At 51.1% G+C, this 15,074-nt stretch overlaps 2 protein-coding genes across 2 annotated transcripts in view; both read left to right on the top strand.

Moving 5' to 3' along the window:
* The window catches only part of PHF12 (PHD finger protein 12), a 31,599-nt gene extending 20,764 nt beyond the window's left edge, over window positions 1-10,835 (top strand). Inside the window, exons 9-15 of the mRNA XM_039720516.1 lie at window positions 434-1,250; window positions 3,252-3,374; window positions 4,332-4,475; window positions 6,361-6,459; window positions 7,011-7,093; window positions 8,924-9,062; window positions 9,663-10,835. Coding sequence (XP_039576450.1) covers window positions 434-1,250; window positions 3,252-3,374; window positions 4,332-4,475; window positions 6,361-6,459; window positions 7,011-7,093; window positions 8,924-9,062; window positions 9,663-9,997 — 1,740 coding nt within the window. The 3' untranslated portion in view covers window positions 9,998-10,835. The remainder of the gene's footprint in view (window positions 1-433; window positions 1,251-3,251; window positions 3,375-4,331; window positions 4,476-6,360; window positions 6,460-7,010; window positions 7,094-8,923; window positions 9,063-9,662) is intronic.
* Window positions 10,836-11,722: 887 nt separating this feature from the next.
* On the top strand, window positions 11,723-14,536 carry DHRS13 (dehydrogenase/reductase 13; the record flags this gene model as incomplete). The annotated part of the gene is given in 5 exon segments (XM_039720876.1): window positions 11,723-11,899; window positions 12,483-12,606; window positions 12,688-12,999; window positions 14,234-14,395; window positions 14,398-14,536. Coding segments are annotated over 5 exon segments (894 nt in total), but the record flags the coding sequence as incomplete, so codon positions are not given.
* Between the last annotated feature and the right edge of the window lie 538 nt (window positions 14,537-15,074).

The raw sequence follows: 15,074 nt of genomic DNA, 5'->3' as shown, positions 1-15,074 counted from the left end.
TGAGAGAGAGCAGCATTTCTTTCCAACATGCTGTAGAGTAAGTTGGAGGGTTGTGTTTGGCTAGAAGCCCAAATTAGTGAAGGTGTGTTTGTAACCTGAGGCTGAAGACTTGCAGCACTTAACAAGTGAAGAGAAGGAGAAGTTTGGAAGTGAGGAAATGCTGCCTTCTCCCTCCTTTAATCTCAGCCCCTCTCTGTCCTACCTCCAGCATGGAGATAAACATTACATAATTTTGATTACGCTTTTATACCTCTGGACAAAATTTTCTCCAAATTGTAGATGAGCTCCAGAGCAGATGCTGTAGTTCCACACTGCATCTAAGCAGTCAGCAGCTGAATTTCCTCTAGCTGGGTGAATGATGGAGCAACTGTAGAGGTTGGAGCACTGCTGCCTCCAGAGCTAACCTGCATATTTATTTTTTTCTCCCTTCCAGTGGCTCTGTAGTGTTGTTGCGCTCCAGTGCAGCATATTGAAACATTTATCTGCTAAGCAGATGACTTCGCTTTGGGACTCTGAACAAACAGAGAAGGCTGATATTAAGCCTGTTATTGTGGCAGATGGCTCACTCGCCAACCCTTACCAGGCAGCTGACAAGGCACCCACACCTTCCCTCTATTCCATGTCATCCTGCACCTCAGGGATTACCACCCAGAATTCCTTGAGCTCCTCGCAATCCCAGCAGACTTTGTCACAGGAAGATGTTAACTGCAGCTCTTGTATAGATAAATCCAAGAAGGCGTCTTCTTGCGGGACTTCGAACGGGCCGACAGCCTCTGACATTAAAGTGAACGGGCCTCATTTCTATGGCGTCTCATCCGAATCCTCAGCACAGTTGACTGACTCCCAGAGGCTCACGGGCTCTGGGAACACAATACCTGTTTTGTCTCACCGGCAAACGTGGCCTCGGCCCCTCACGCCCCCGGCGAGTTGCGGACTTGTGAATCACACCATTGGAACCATTGTCAAAACAGAGAACGTAGCAGGACCTGTTTCTTGTGCACAAAGGGGATCTGCGCCGGTCACGAGTTTGCCTACGTCCATATCGAGCTCCTGTGGCAGCCTGGAGACCACCAGCACTTTGCAAAGGAAGAATGTGCAGACGCAGATCGGGCCGCCGCTGACGGCGGAGCTGCGGGCCGGGGGCTCCCCGCTCAGTGCCACCCGGGCTCTCACCCCTCCCCAGGCTGCAGGAGATGGCATCTCAGCTGTTGGGTCCACAAACAGATTCTGTTCACCAGCACCACCTTCAGGTACGTGCTGAGCCACTGACCTTGGCCCCGGGGCTGAGAAAAGCTCAGGTTAAACCTCATTTGAAATCTCAAGGCTGTAGCAGTGTGCCCTCGTTTGACTGGGAATTGGGCTCTCTGTGGAGAGCCAGCAGAAGTTTCTCAGGTCTCCTCTGTCTCAGGTCTCTTTATAGGAGCCATGGGATGTATTTTTGCTGTCTGCCTATACTTGAGTGGGGAACTCTGTCCTGACAAGCAGGATAGTAGGTCAGTTGAATTCTTGAAAGCAACAGTAGCTTTATATCACTTGGCTGCTGCCTCGCTGTTTCAACAGCTGCTGCTTTAAAACCCCAGTGCTGCTGTAAAACCACTGGTTTGTTTCAAATGGCCATTTGGATTGCAAGGTAGTCAGTCCTTCTCACAAGAGCAGCTCTCTGGGATCTAATCCAGAGTAACAGGCAGTGGCTGTGTCCCCTACTGCAGGTGTTGGAGTATTCAGCTGCACAGCCTTGATGTTGGAGAAATGTGGGCTTGGGAAGGTGAATCTGCTTAGGATCTGTTGGTCTGACACAGGATAGTTACAGACTTGGATATGCCAGGGATCCTGAGTTGTACCCAAAAAACTTGCTAAATTATAGCAAGGTATATAATAGAGTTATATAACCACTTTTAGTGTAGAAACATAAAGTCAGAAATGTTGGTAGATGCTGGAGTAACTGCCCACAGCTCAAATGTTGCTAGAATAAACGTTCACATATGGCATTCTCTTCCTTTTCCCTCCCCACGCCAGCTCAAGGCTCACACCAGCAAAGCCTTTGTGCAGGTTGGGTGGGAGCAGTCACTGAAGAGCACGTGACAGAGCTGTGTGTCACTTCTCATGCAGTTCCAGCCTGCTCACTGTCAGGCTTGTGTGGAGTGGCTCAGGTCTGGTGGTTGTAAAGCAACAGAGCAACATATTTTTATAATCCTTTCTAAAATTCCTCAATGAGTAACTTCTAAGCTTTGCCTCGCCTTTGGAAGCAGTCCCCAGGGTACTTGGCCTCCTCCTGAATAAACTTGGTTACTCTGAGGCTGCTGAATTGACCATGCCCTGCTTAGAAATGCAAGGCTGGGAGAAGTTCTGGTGGAGGAAATGAGACTGTATTACAGAAAACTTCTTGCTTGTGGTTTGAAGAGCACTGCAAACCCTACATAATTTTGCAGTTACTTAACATGTTAAATAATTGCATCTGGTGCAAAGCTTGTGTTCTACAAAATCATTACTTGCTGCAGTGTCTCTTGGGAAAGGTGTAAACATTTAAATTTTCCATCAAACAGGATGGATTATATATTTATAATAAAAATTGTGGTGTGCAAATTTTACTGCTGAGTACAAAAATGCAAATTGCTCATGACTTTTTTGCCATAAATTTCAGTAATTATATGCAAACCAGCTCAGGAAGATCTGGTATTGACAACACATTACAGGGGTTTTGTTTCTTGGCATTTGCCACTGCCTCTTTCAGCTGCATGGTCACTTCCAAAGCAGGAGGATTTTATTTTGTAAATAATAGAATCTGCTTTTGACTGTCACATTCCTTCTGGACAATGATGTACACCCCAGACTTTTTAACAGTGTAGAAATAAAACCAGGGCAGTTTTGCTTTTTATTCGTGTTAAAACCTAGACAAGCTATTTGGCAAATGTCTCTTAGGTTTAATAAATTCTTCAAGCTCCTGGGGAGTTGGTGCTCATCTTTCCAGTGTCACCACAGGGAGCAGGAGATTAAATGTACAGGTCAAGAATTCCTCCAGCAGCTGGAGACGAGGCAGAAGCCACGTTTGGCTCTGTGTTGGAGGCACACAGAAGCCTTTCTGTGAGCAGAAGAAAGCTCCTGGCCTCTAGTTCAGGCCTTTTTCAAAGCATGACTATGAGCAAAATGAGTCATTTTGGAGCAGCTTGGCTGCCAAGGGCAGCCTGAGGGCTGGGTGCATGTCTGGTGAACGTCACAGTGACATCTCTTCTCTCCATCACCTCTCTCTGTAGATGGTAAGGTCAGTCCCAGCACCTTAGCCATAGGAAGCGCTTTAACTCTACCCTCATCACTCACTTCAAACTCTGCAGCTATGTTGGACTTCACTGGTTCCCTGAAAGCATTTATGGATGGGGGTGAGTATTTAATTCATCAGCAGTCTCTGCTAGCCCTGTGTGTTTGCTTCCCTAAAGCATTCCATCTCTGCTCGAGGGAAAGTTCCAGAGATAAAGAAGGGTTGCAGTCAGGTGAGGGAGGGGCTGGGTGTGCATTACCTTAAATATGTCACATGCTTCCCTGCTCCTAGTGTTGCCAAGGCAGCAAGACCAATGAAGTGTTTCTGCCTGAAGCTTTTCTGGGGAAGAATCACAACTGGGCTGCTTTCCAGGTGGAATTCACATGCAGAAACCTGCAGCCCTGCCATGTTGTAGTGCTAGCTGCAATCCAGAGCTGCTCCTGGCAGATGTAAAGTCCAGCAGCAATAGATCTTGTTGTAGAGCAGTCACCTGAGTGGTGATGCTCCAGTGGGTCTGTTAATTTTAGCATTTATTTCTGCTTCTGTCAGTCTCCTAGACTGGCCTGGTTTTTATTTCCTTTTGTTGCATTTGGCAACAAGAGATGGCAAACGTTAGCAAAGTGCCTTCAGGAGGAAATTGCTGAGCCTGCAGCAGCTTCAAAAGGGGTTACAGGTCTCTGTGATGCAAGGCTGGGCTTTCTAACCAGGTAGGAGAGCTTCAGAGGAAGGACCCAACATAGTGTCCAGAGGGGTGCAATGGCCATCTCTATTGACCTGTTGATTCTGGGCCAAAACAGCAGATTTTCAGCTTTTTTCAACCCTAGTTGCCCCAAACCTCTGCTTGTTGCCTCAGTTGGAGCTCTCCCGCTGTGGCTGGCACTGTCCTCACACTCTTCTCACAAGAGGTGATGTGAAATAATAGCTCACCTGTGTGTAGGAGTCTTGATATTGCAGAATTGGTCAAGTCTTTGCTGTTGAAGCAAACAGCAGGTTTGTAAGTGGGACAGCTAAATCCACTGCAGCTCAGATTGCACTCTTTCCCTGAATAACTTACTAATTGCTTTTTGTTTATTAACAGAGATTGAGATAAATATGCTGGATGAGCAGCTGATCAAGTTTCTGGCCTTGCAGAGAATACATCAGCTCTTTCCTCCCAAAGCTCAGTCTCTAGCAAGCAGTGTCAATTCCCATCAGCAATCTCCTGTGGGAAACCACATTGAAGGTAAGAGCAGCCCTAGAATAGCTGGGTTACATTGAGCCATAGATTTGCCACTGTTGTTCCTTGAAGGAGATTTCCCTCTTCTTCTGGTATCTGATGCTGCCTTTCACTTTTCTTTCTTCTCATCCCCCTGCTCTGGATATCCACTGACCAGAAACTCCATCAGGATCATCTGCTTAATTATTTACAAATTTGAGCAGTGTGCATACTTTCAGTACCTTCAGATTTTCTGTGGAAATGTCTAGTGAAGTTGTGTTTTATTCATCTTAGAATTAGCAAGAGACAGGAAGGTTCATCTCAGGTGCCTGGTAGCTTTTCTTTACACTTTCACCTTTGAGATGGGCCAGAGAAATCTGTAAATTCCTGCTCTCTCTTTCTGGAGAGATACAAGTGCAAGAACAGGAGGAACTGGAGCACAGAATATATGTGTGACATTGTCATTGCTTGTTCAGAATGTCACTGTAAAGTTGAAACCACTACAAATGCCAGTAATGGAAAACAACTGGAGTTTCTCTTGGCATCTCCAGATTCCCGAGTTTGGCTTTGTTTATTATCCCTGGTATCACCTGAAGCTGCAGGGTGAACGTGTTCCTCTGCATACAGCCAGTCAGTTTAATCTGCTTTCAAACACTAACTGGAGAGCCTTGCTGTGGAAGCAGTTCTCTGCTCCCCCTCTGCTAGGCCTGGGGGTAAATATCCCAGATAAGATCTTTGGAAGTCAGTCAGTAATCTTTTTCTGAAGCTCTGTGCTTGCCTCCTTTAGCATCACAGCATTCCCTAAATGCTTTGTCAGTCTTCTTGGGATGGCTGCTGCAGGACTGTGGTATGAGCTGCCTTCCTGGTCTGGAATTCTTCAGCAGTCTGCCTTTCTCAAGGCAGATTGGTGCTGTCTTAACCCATCACCCTTTTTGGGCAGGAATGATGCATCCAACTGGCTGCTTAGCATTGCTGATGAAATGTTAGATCCAAAGCCTTTAGTGAGCCCTGCAGAGCCTTCAGGCAGCTGAAAGGATTCATGCAGGGCAGCCAGGCAGAGGTGGAACTTGTGATGCCACTTGGTGTGGCCACTGTTCTTGCTGTAGACTCTGCAGTCCTTTCATAATCCTTGTGTTCTGTTCTTTGATTTCACCCTCTTGGTGTAACGCTGTCCTGCAGATGTGGTATCAGGAGAGGCTTAAACTCTGTGTATAAGGGGTTTTCCTCCAAAAGACAGTGCTGAAATCCTGGCTAGGCCTGTGTGGCCCAGTGGAGTTCAATATCTGTTTCACAGAAGATTTTCTGTCCAGTTAATGTGGACATGGGAGTGTGTGATTTGAACTTGGAGCTGCTCTGGAGGCTCAGCCCTGGACCAGCCATTGTCAAGCGTGCCACAGGGACTGGCCTGAGGGTAAAAGAGTCCACTCAGTCAATCATCTTGTCTTGGGGGCTGGGTCTGTCCCTGCCAAGCCCCATTCAGCCCAGGTGTTTTTCCTGCAGCTTCACTAGAAATGAAATCGCTGCTGTTAATTTGGTGAATTCACCAGCACCAATTCTTTTTAAGTGGCACTTTGAGAGCAAAGACTGAGCTCTTTGATTACCTGGAGTAGAAGAGATTAAGAAAGAAGCCAGGGGTAGAAGGCTTGTGTGTTCCTCAGCGTGGCTCCATTGTGCACACTCAGTGTTAATGCTCCCCATTTGCATGGCTTGTGTGGGTTATGAGAAAGCCATTTTCTTTGACTGGCAAAAATACATTTAATGCACAAACATTCCTAGAGGGCTGGGAACTGGTGCTTAGGCCAAATCTGACTGCATCCTCCTTAGGGTCTGTGCTTTCTAAGCTAGGGACACTGGGGTCAAGCAGTTTTCCCAGCTGATAACATTGTTCAAGTAATTTCTTTTTATCTTGCAGCGCAAAGAAAGGAAGTGCAAGCCCGAGCGGTGTTCTATCCTCTGATGGGCTTGGGGGGTGCAGTCAATATGTGCTATCGAACCCTCTACATTGGGACAGGTGAGTAGCTTTTTCCTGCCCTGACCTTTCAGGATCAGGCTGGTTCTCCCTGAACCCTCCCTGAGGTCTCTGCCAAGTGGGTGTCAAAGGAAACAGACTCACTGTGGCCGCTTGTGCTGGGATTCTGCACTACCAAGAAGTGTGGAAATCCCCCATCTGCCTGAGTCTGTGTGGGTGGCAGCTCTGTCACCTGCTGTCATAACTAGAACAGCTGTCTTAGAGTTTTAATGCCTGACTGATGGAGAGGAGAGTTATGGTTTGCTTGCAGGTTTTGTTTCTTGTTGCTTAGATTCTTCTGGTGCTCTGGGTAGACCCAGGAGCAGTGAAATGCTCTTTAACCTTTGTGGAGCTGCTGGCTCCCTTCCCCCACTGAAACTTTGTTGGTGGCTTATCGAAGCATTATTCATGCAGTCCTGGGAGCAGGACAAAAGCAGTTGCTCCCCTGTTGTTTTGCTAATTGAAGTTTAATTCTGTCTGTTGTTCTCTGCTGCTGACAGTTTGGGGGTTTTTTCCAATATGAACTGAGCCTGTTTTGTCCTCCCCCATGACAGGAGCTGATATGGATGTGTGCCTTACAAGCTATGGTCACTGTAACTATGTGTCTGGCAAACATGCCTGCATATTCTATGATGAGGTGAGTGCCTGAGTGATCTTTTTTTTTTTTTCATTATTATTATTTATTTATTTTTTGGTGTGCATGGCAGTAGGAGCTGGAGATGCAGGCAGCAGGTCGTCTTTGTGTGGTGCTCCTTTTTTGGACAACAAAGTAAGAGCTGGGTTTTACTTCAGTGGAGGCTGTGTCAGCATTTTCTGTCAAACCCTTTTCTGAAGCACAGAGCTCTGCCAGCATGATTTCTCTGACTGCCTGTGGGCAAGGACTAGCCACAAGTCAGCACTGTCACTGCTGGTGTCTAGGGAAAGAAAAGGACATAGACTTGATCTGATACTTCTTGATCTGGATGTGTTGTTAATAAAAGCTAAACTTCATGTGTCAACATCAAACCTCAGCTGGAACAAACCAGGGAACTGCTCTGAGTCTCTTGTTTTCAAGTGTGATGGGGGAGCAAAGCATTCATAGCATCTGCAATTCTCTATAAATTATTTATTTAGCTAAAACTTCAGTTAAGCTCACAGCATAAACAGAAACCTACAGTTTCTACTTAGCTACAGCCCAGAGATTAGTTTGTTCTTGAAGTAAACAGACCAGCAGGCCTGCCACTAACAGCACTGCTGGAGATGTCTCTTAGCATGGAAACAGTCTTTGAAGCAAGATCGAGTCTTTTTTGTCACCATTTGTCAACCAGCTCCAGAGCAGGATCCAGGATTAACCCACAGCCACCTTTGGCCATTCCTCCAGTGCCCTGCAAGCTTCCAAACACACTCAGTAATGGGATCCTGACCATAAATCTGAGTGAAAGCATCTCCTCACAGTGGTCAGTCATAAATCAGGCTCCAGGCACTGACCTTTGACCCTCCTATGGCTGTGGTCACTCTGGAGAGGGAGAATTCCCCTTCCTGGAGCTCTCTCTGCAGGTTCTCCTTCTGTAGTCTAGCAGGTTCCTTCAAAACCTACTCCATTTTGAACATGGAGTTTTTATATCTTGATTAAAGCCTTGTAGTCCCTGAGGGACGAGGTCTTGAGCTCTCAGATGATTTCTGTGAGCTAACCTGAAATCTTCTCTGCTCTGTCAACATCCTCCACAAAGCTCAGCTGAGCATGACGCCGCTTGTGTAACGCTGCATGTCACCGTAATGTCTGCTGGCATTTCAGCCTGCACAAGGCCATGAATCCCAGACTGCCTCTGTCCTGAGGCTGCTGCAGCACGTGGCATCCCTCTTGCCATCTTGTGCCTGCTTTCCAAAGCTCATCTCGTCCTGCTAGGCACAGGTCTGAGCCAAGTTTGCATCAGGTGCACCTGTAAAATGCTCGCTTTTGTGAGCATCAGCTTGAATATCCTGTTCCCAAAAGATGTGTTGGTTCCAGTGCAGTAGGTAAAACCCACTTTGCCTTGGCGCTCCTTCTCTGCCAGAAGGCAGCTCCTGCAGGAAGGCTGGTTGTTCTGGGAGCAGGGGGATCAGGTTGGTAGTTTCTGAAGCTGGAGGATATTTACCACCTCTTATTTGACAACTACTGGCAACAAGGAGAAGGGGTTGTGTTTCAGTGCTCCAAAGAGGTGTGTGTGGGCAGACTTCTGACTGACAGAGGGGGAGTTAGATTGGGTATTAGGAAGAAATGTTTCCCTGTGAGGCTGGTGAGGTCCTGCCATGGGTTGCTCAGAGAAGCTGTGGCTGCCCCAAACCAGTGTCCAAGGCCAGGTTGGATGGGGCTTGGAGCAACCTGCTCTAGTGGAAGCTGTCCCTTCCCAGGGCATGGGGCTGAAACAAGATGGTCTTTAAGGTCCCTTCCAACCCAAACCATTCTGTGACCTCATGTCTTGATTCCCCCCTCTCCCTTTCTTTCCAGAATACAAAGCATTACGAGCTGTTGAACTACAGTGAGCATGGGACAACCGTGGACAATGTTCTGTATTCGTGTGACTTCTCGGAGAAGATGACACCCACTCCTCCCAGCAGTATTGTTGCCAAAGTGCAGAGTGTGATAAGTGAGTGTTGTACCACCACCACAGGGAGTTAATTGAGAGGGGGCAGGAGCAGGTGGAAACCAGTTCCTTGTTGGTGCCCCTTGTTCTGCACAGGCTGGTGCACCCCTTGCAGAAAGGGGAGCCTTGCCACAGCCCTCAGCTGGGGTTACACAAGACCTTCCTCTGCAGCCTGGGGAGCTCTGTGCCCTGACCTAAACCCTACTCCAGCCTCCAGGGCAGGAGTTACCAAGCTCCAGGTCCCGATGAGCAGCCAGTTTGGAGCAGGCCTGAGGCATTTCCCCATGCATGTCCTCCCTTCCAAGGCTGTGAGGAGATCTGGGCTGTGCTGCAGGCATTCTGTCCCTGCATGTCTCACTCCTGCTCTTCACCTGATCAGCTTCCTCTTTTTAGGCTGCCAGAATAGATATGTAAATGCCTCAACCTCTCCAGGGCTGTGAGGAGATTCCAGTTTCCCTTTGATCAGCTGCTCAGTGCAGACTGAAATCCCTCATGGCTGGAGGATCTTACCCATGAGGCACCTCAACAGTAACCCCTGCTGATGAAAACAAGCTGCTGCTGACCTACCCAAACCTTACCAATTTTTTTTTTATTCTTTTCCAGAACGACATAAAAGCAGAAAACAGGAAGAGGAGGCGCATGAAGAAGCTGCTGTGATGAATTCACAGGCACAAGGGCAGCATCGAAAACCCTGTAACTGCAAAGCCAGCAGCTCCAGTTTGATCGGGGGCAGCGGGGCTGGCTGGGAGGGCACGGCCCTGCTCCACCACGGCAGTTACATCAAGCTGGGCTGCCTGCAGTTCGTTTTCAGCATCACCGAATTTGCGACCAAACAGCCCAAGGGGGACACTGCCTTAGTACAAGATATGGACTTGGAGGAGAAGCTTTCTCTGAAACCCCACCAGGTGCCCGTGCTGCGGTCCAACTCAGTTCCCTAGGAATTTTTAGGAAGAGAGCTTTTTGGAGTAAGGAAAAACGCCCTCAGACTCTTTACAATGCAAAAATGTACAAACCGAGGTGGGATTTTTCTGTGTCGGCCCAGAGACTGTTCACACGCCGTTTGCATGAAATGAAGAACGTTTAACTTTTTTTAATTTTTCTTTTTTGCTCAAGTTTTAGGGGCATTTGCACATATATTTGTACTATACATTTCATTTTAAAAGGAAAACTGCAGTGAGAGCAGGACGCGTCAGAGCGAGGGGTGACCGCTGTCTGACTCGAGGACTCTCTCTGACAGATAGTTCCCATGCAGTTGTAAAATAATCAGAAACTTGTTCTATTTTGTGCCAGTGACAATAGTTTTATATTAAAAGAGAAATACAGTTTTCATACAGCAAATCTATACAATATCATTGTTTTATTTAATGTAAAGAAGCGCTCTTCTTCCCACAGTTATTTTTCCCATCCCTCCCTGCTATGGTTGCACTACAAGTAGCTACTGTGTATTATGGGCAGTGAGAAATGAGTTCTTTTCCTGGTGTCCATCCTATTTTTTATTTCAGATAAGGAAAAGTGTTGGATTCTGTGTAAATACATCAGTGATGGCATTTTTCAATGTTTTAAAGCTGTGTACAGTGCTACATGTGGTATGACGTTCCTCAAATTGTCTATTGTAGCAGATCCTTTGTCGTAACCTGTCTGTCTCTTTTGTTTCTCTGCCACCTCCCTGCAGCAGAACAGCTAGTTCCACTGTACATAGTAATTGTAACGTTTTAGACTTTACAGAAACTTTCCTGTATTCTGTATATAAAAAAAAAATACTTCACATTCTGTTTTCTCGATTGTCTGTCTTCACTCGTGTCACCACAACCTGGAGCTTCCCCAGAGTGTCTGACTGCAGAGGAGCCTGAGCTGGGAGTCAGGGCTGGGGTGGGATGGAAGGACCCTGGTGGTCCTGCCTGGGATGTGGGAAGAGGGTGAGGACTGGAAGATGATGGAATCATGGAATTGGTTGAGGTAGGGGAGGGACTCTTGAAGGTCATCAAGTCCAACCCCTGCAATGTGCTGGGATAGCTTCAACTCATTGTGGCCCAACCTCACCTCAAATGTTTCCAGTTCTGGGCTCCTCAGGACAGGAGAGACATAGCCTGAAAGTGTCCTGGAAGATCAGGGACTGGCACACCTCTTTTATGAGGGAAAGCTGAGGGAGCTGAGCCTGTTTAGCCTGCAGAAGAGCAGACTGAGGAGATCCTATTCTCAAATACAGCGATGTGAAGGGGATGTGTCAGGGGATGGGATGGAGCCGGGCTCTTCTCAGGGCTGCTGAGCAATAGAAGGAGAGGCAAGGGCAGAAACAGGAGCAAGGGAAGTTACACCTGAACATGAGGAAGACCTTCTTCACCATGCACTGGAACAGGCTGCCCCAAAAGGTGGCAGATTGCCTATCCCTGGAGATATTCAGCTGTCCAGACACACTTCTCAGTGCTCTGAAGGACGCTGCTCGAGATGGAGGTGCTGGATTAGGTTATCTCCGCTGGTCCTTCCCACCGGAACCGCCCGAGGTTCCGTGCCTCCCTCCCACCGCCCGGGGCAGGGCCGCTCTCCCGGGATATTGCTGGGGCCCGCACTCACCCTCTGTCCACGGCGCCACGAATCCAGCTCTCCTTTCCCCGGAGCCGCTCGGACCTCGCCCCGTCCGCCCTCCGCCCGGTCCCGCCGGGGCGGGAGGCGGGAGCGGGGCCCCGCTGGCCCCGCTCACCGCCGCGCTCCGCTCCGCTGCAGGGGGAAGCAGCGGCATCGGCGCGGCCACGGCGCTGGAGCTCGCCCGCTGCGGGGCCCGCGTTATCCTGGCGACCCGCAGCGCCCGGCGCGGAGAGGCCGCCGCCAGCCGCATCCGCAGGGTGAGCGCCACCCCCGGGAACCCCCGGCATTCCCACACACGGGGCAGCCCCGAGCCCCATGGCACCCCCGGGGGACCCGTGGCACCCAGCGGGCAAGTCCAGGACACTCCCGGGATACCCTCAGTGAGGCATCGATGGGTATCACATGAACACCCCCAGATACCACATGGGCACCCTGAGGACTCTGCCATGGCATCCCCTCAGCAACGCAGGGATGCCCATAAGAGTCCCCAAGGACAGCCCTGGGCACCCCCAGGACATCCCTGGGCACCCTCAGAACACCATCCAAGACACACAACAGGACACCTCAAAACATCAAATGAATAACCCCCAAAAACCCCCCACGGGTACATCCATGGCACACCCCAGGAACAACCCCTCGGACACCCCCAGAGCGCATCCCGGGCACCCCGAGGTGGGGCACGCTGTACCACTGCAGCCTCCCACGCTGCGGGGTCCCAGCACACTGTAGCCCTTGGGAAGATCCAGTCCCCAGAACATCCTCCTGCCCCTGGCCGGCTCCGGCCCCAACCCAGGGCAGGGCACAGCCCCAGGCCCTGCCCCAGCCCCGCTGTGCCCACAGGAGACTGGGAACAACGAGGTGCTGTTCATGCACCTGGACCTGGCCAGCCTGCGCTCGGTGAGAGCCTTCGCCAGCACCTTCCTGCGCCAGGAGCCCCAGCTGCACCTCCTCATCAACAACGCGGGTGAGTGAGTGCCGGGACCCCAAACCCCCTGAGCACCCCCGGGGCACCACCACAGGCTGCCATCGCCTCCTCACCGCGCAGGGGTGAGCGCCGGGGGCACCACGGAGGATGGCTTCAGCCTGGCCTTCCAGGTGAACCACCTGGGCCATTTCCTGCTGACGCAGCTGCTGCTGGAGCGGCTGCGGAGCTGCGCTCCCAGCCGGGTGGTCATGGTGGCCTCCAGCGCCCACTGCGCCGGCCGCCTGCGCCCCGAGAGCCTGGGCCGGCCGCCCTCGGGGCCCTTCCCTGCCTTCCAGGACTACTGCGACAGCAAGCTGGCCAACGTGCTGCACGCCCGCGAGCTGGCCACGCGCGAGCAGGGCACGCGGGTCACCTGCTACGCCGTGCACCCAGGTAGGAGCCAGCTCGCCCCTGGGGGCTGCGATCTGCACACCCTCGTGTCCGTGGGGGCCCTCTGTGGGGTGGTGGCCTGCTTAGCCTTTTCACAGGGAGTTCCTGCACCACATAAAGGGACACATGCTAAGGGACACACCATGCAAGGGAGCATCTCTCCGTTGCATGGTGTGGCCCTTAGCACGTGTCCCTTTTTATGGTGTGGACCTTTGCATGTGTCCCTTTGCATGTGTCCCTTTACATGTGTCCCTTTTTATGGTGTGGCCCTTTGCATGTGTCCCTTTTTATGGTGTGTCCTTTATTATGTGTCCCTTTATATGGTGTGTCCCTTTGCATGTGGCCCTTTATATGGTGTGGCCTTCTACATGTGTCCCTTTACATGGTGTGTCCCTTAGCATGTGTCCCTTTATATGGTGTGTCCCTTTTTATAGTGTGGCCCTTAGCATGTGTCCCTTTATATGATGTGTCCCTTTATATGATGTGTCCCTTAGCATGTGTCCCTGTGCACAGTGTCTCTCTTCATGGCATGTCCCTTATCTTGGCATGTCCCCTTGGACCTTGTCCCCTTGCGCTCTGTTCCTCGATACAGTGTGTTCCCTTTGCAGTGTCCCCTTGCACAACACATCTGTTCATACAGCGTGCCCTTTTTCATGTGTCCCTTTGCATGTTCCTCTCCCCTCTTTCCTTTTCTTCCTCTTCTCCCTTCCCTTTGCACCTGTCCTCACCTGGGACAGATGCACACACCCCAGCCTTGCACAGCCAGGACAAGCATGGGGACAATCACCAAGGCCACCCTTATGGTTGATGCTTTGTGTGAGGAGACGAGAATCTTGACTCCATATTTCAGAAGGCTGGTTTATTATATTATGATATCTATGATATTGAAATGCTATATTGAAGCTGTACTATAAAGAATAGAAAAGGATCCATCAGAAGGCTGGAAAGAACAGGAATGGAATGATAACAAAGGCTCGTGACTCCCAGAGAGTCCGAGCCAGCTGACTGTGACTGGCCATTAATTAGAAACAACCAACATGCCCCAATCTCAGCTGCACCTGTTGCACCCCACAGCAGCACACACTTGTTGTTTACATTTCTTCCCCGAGGCTCCCCAGCAGAAAAAAAAAACCCCAGCAAAGCATTTTTCATAAAATATCACAGTTACACACCCTGCCCGTCCACTGGGACGCACGCAGGGTGGCACACACCCCCCACATGTGCCAACCTCCCGCAGGTTTCGTCAACACCTCCCTGTTCCGGCACGCTCCGGCCTGGCTGAAGCCGCTGCTGCTGCCGCTGGCCTGGCTGCTGTTCCTGGAGGCGGCCGAGGGCGCGCGGGCGGTGCTGGCCTGCGCCACGCGGCCGGGCCTCGAGCCCCTCAGCGGCCGCTACCTCACGNGGGGCGCGACGACCGCCTGGCACGGGCGCTGTGGGACGGCAGCGAGCGGCTGCTGGGGCTGCGGGCGGCCGGGGAGCGGCGCGGGGAGGGCCCTGCTGCTGGCACGGCGCGGGAATAAAGGTGGTGAGGGAGCCCCGCGGTGCTGTGTGCGTGTGGGGTGGCGGCGAGCCACGGGGCCTCGCAGGCCCGGCGCGGACTGAGCGTGCAGCGGGGCTGGGAGGGGACGGCGAGTGAGTGTGCAAGGGGGTGTGGGGGTGCAGTGTTGGTGTGCAGAGCGGCACACCCGGCTCTGTGTACATGCTGCAGGGCACAGCCTGCCTGGCACACACATGCGGTGTCGCAGCTATGCAGTGTCACACACATCCCCTGCAGTGTCACACACACCCATGTGGTGTCACACACATCCTGCCTGGCACACCCATACGGTGTCACACACATCCCTGTCACACCCATGCAGTGTCACCCCCATCCCTTGCACACCCCTGCAGTGTCACACCTTGCAGGGCACAGCCTGCCTGGCACACACATGCGGTGTCGCAGCTATGCAGTGTCACACACATCCCCTGCACACCCCTGCAGTGTCACACACACCCATGTGGTGTCACACCCCTGCAGTGTCACACCCCTGCAGTGTCACACACACACACACACACATATCCCTGTCACACCCCTGCAG

The sequence above is a fragment of the Passer montanus genome, unplaced genomic scaffold (assembly GCF_014805655.1).
Source record: "Passer montanus isolate IOZ18808 unplaced genomic scaffold, ASM1480565v1 scaffold44, whole genome shotgun sequence".
Taxonomy (NCBI): domain Eukaryota; kingdom Metazoa; phylum Chordata; class Aves; order Passeriformes; family Passeridae; genus Passer; species Passer montanus.
The sequence above is the reverse complement of the archived record's forward strand: the minus strand, read 5'-3'. Positions and strand labels throughout refer to the sequence as shown.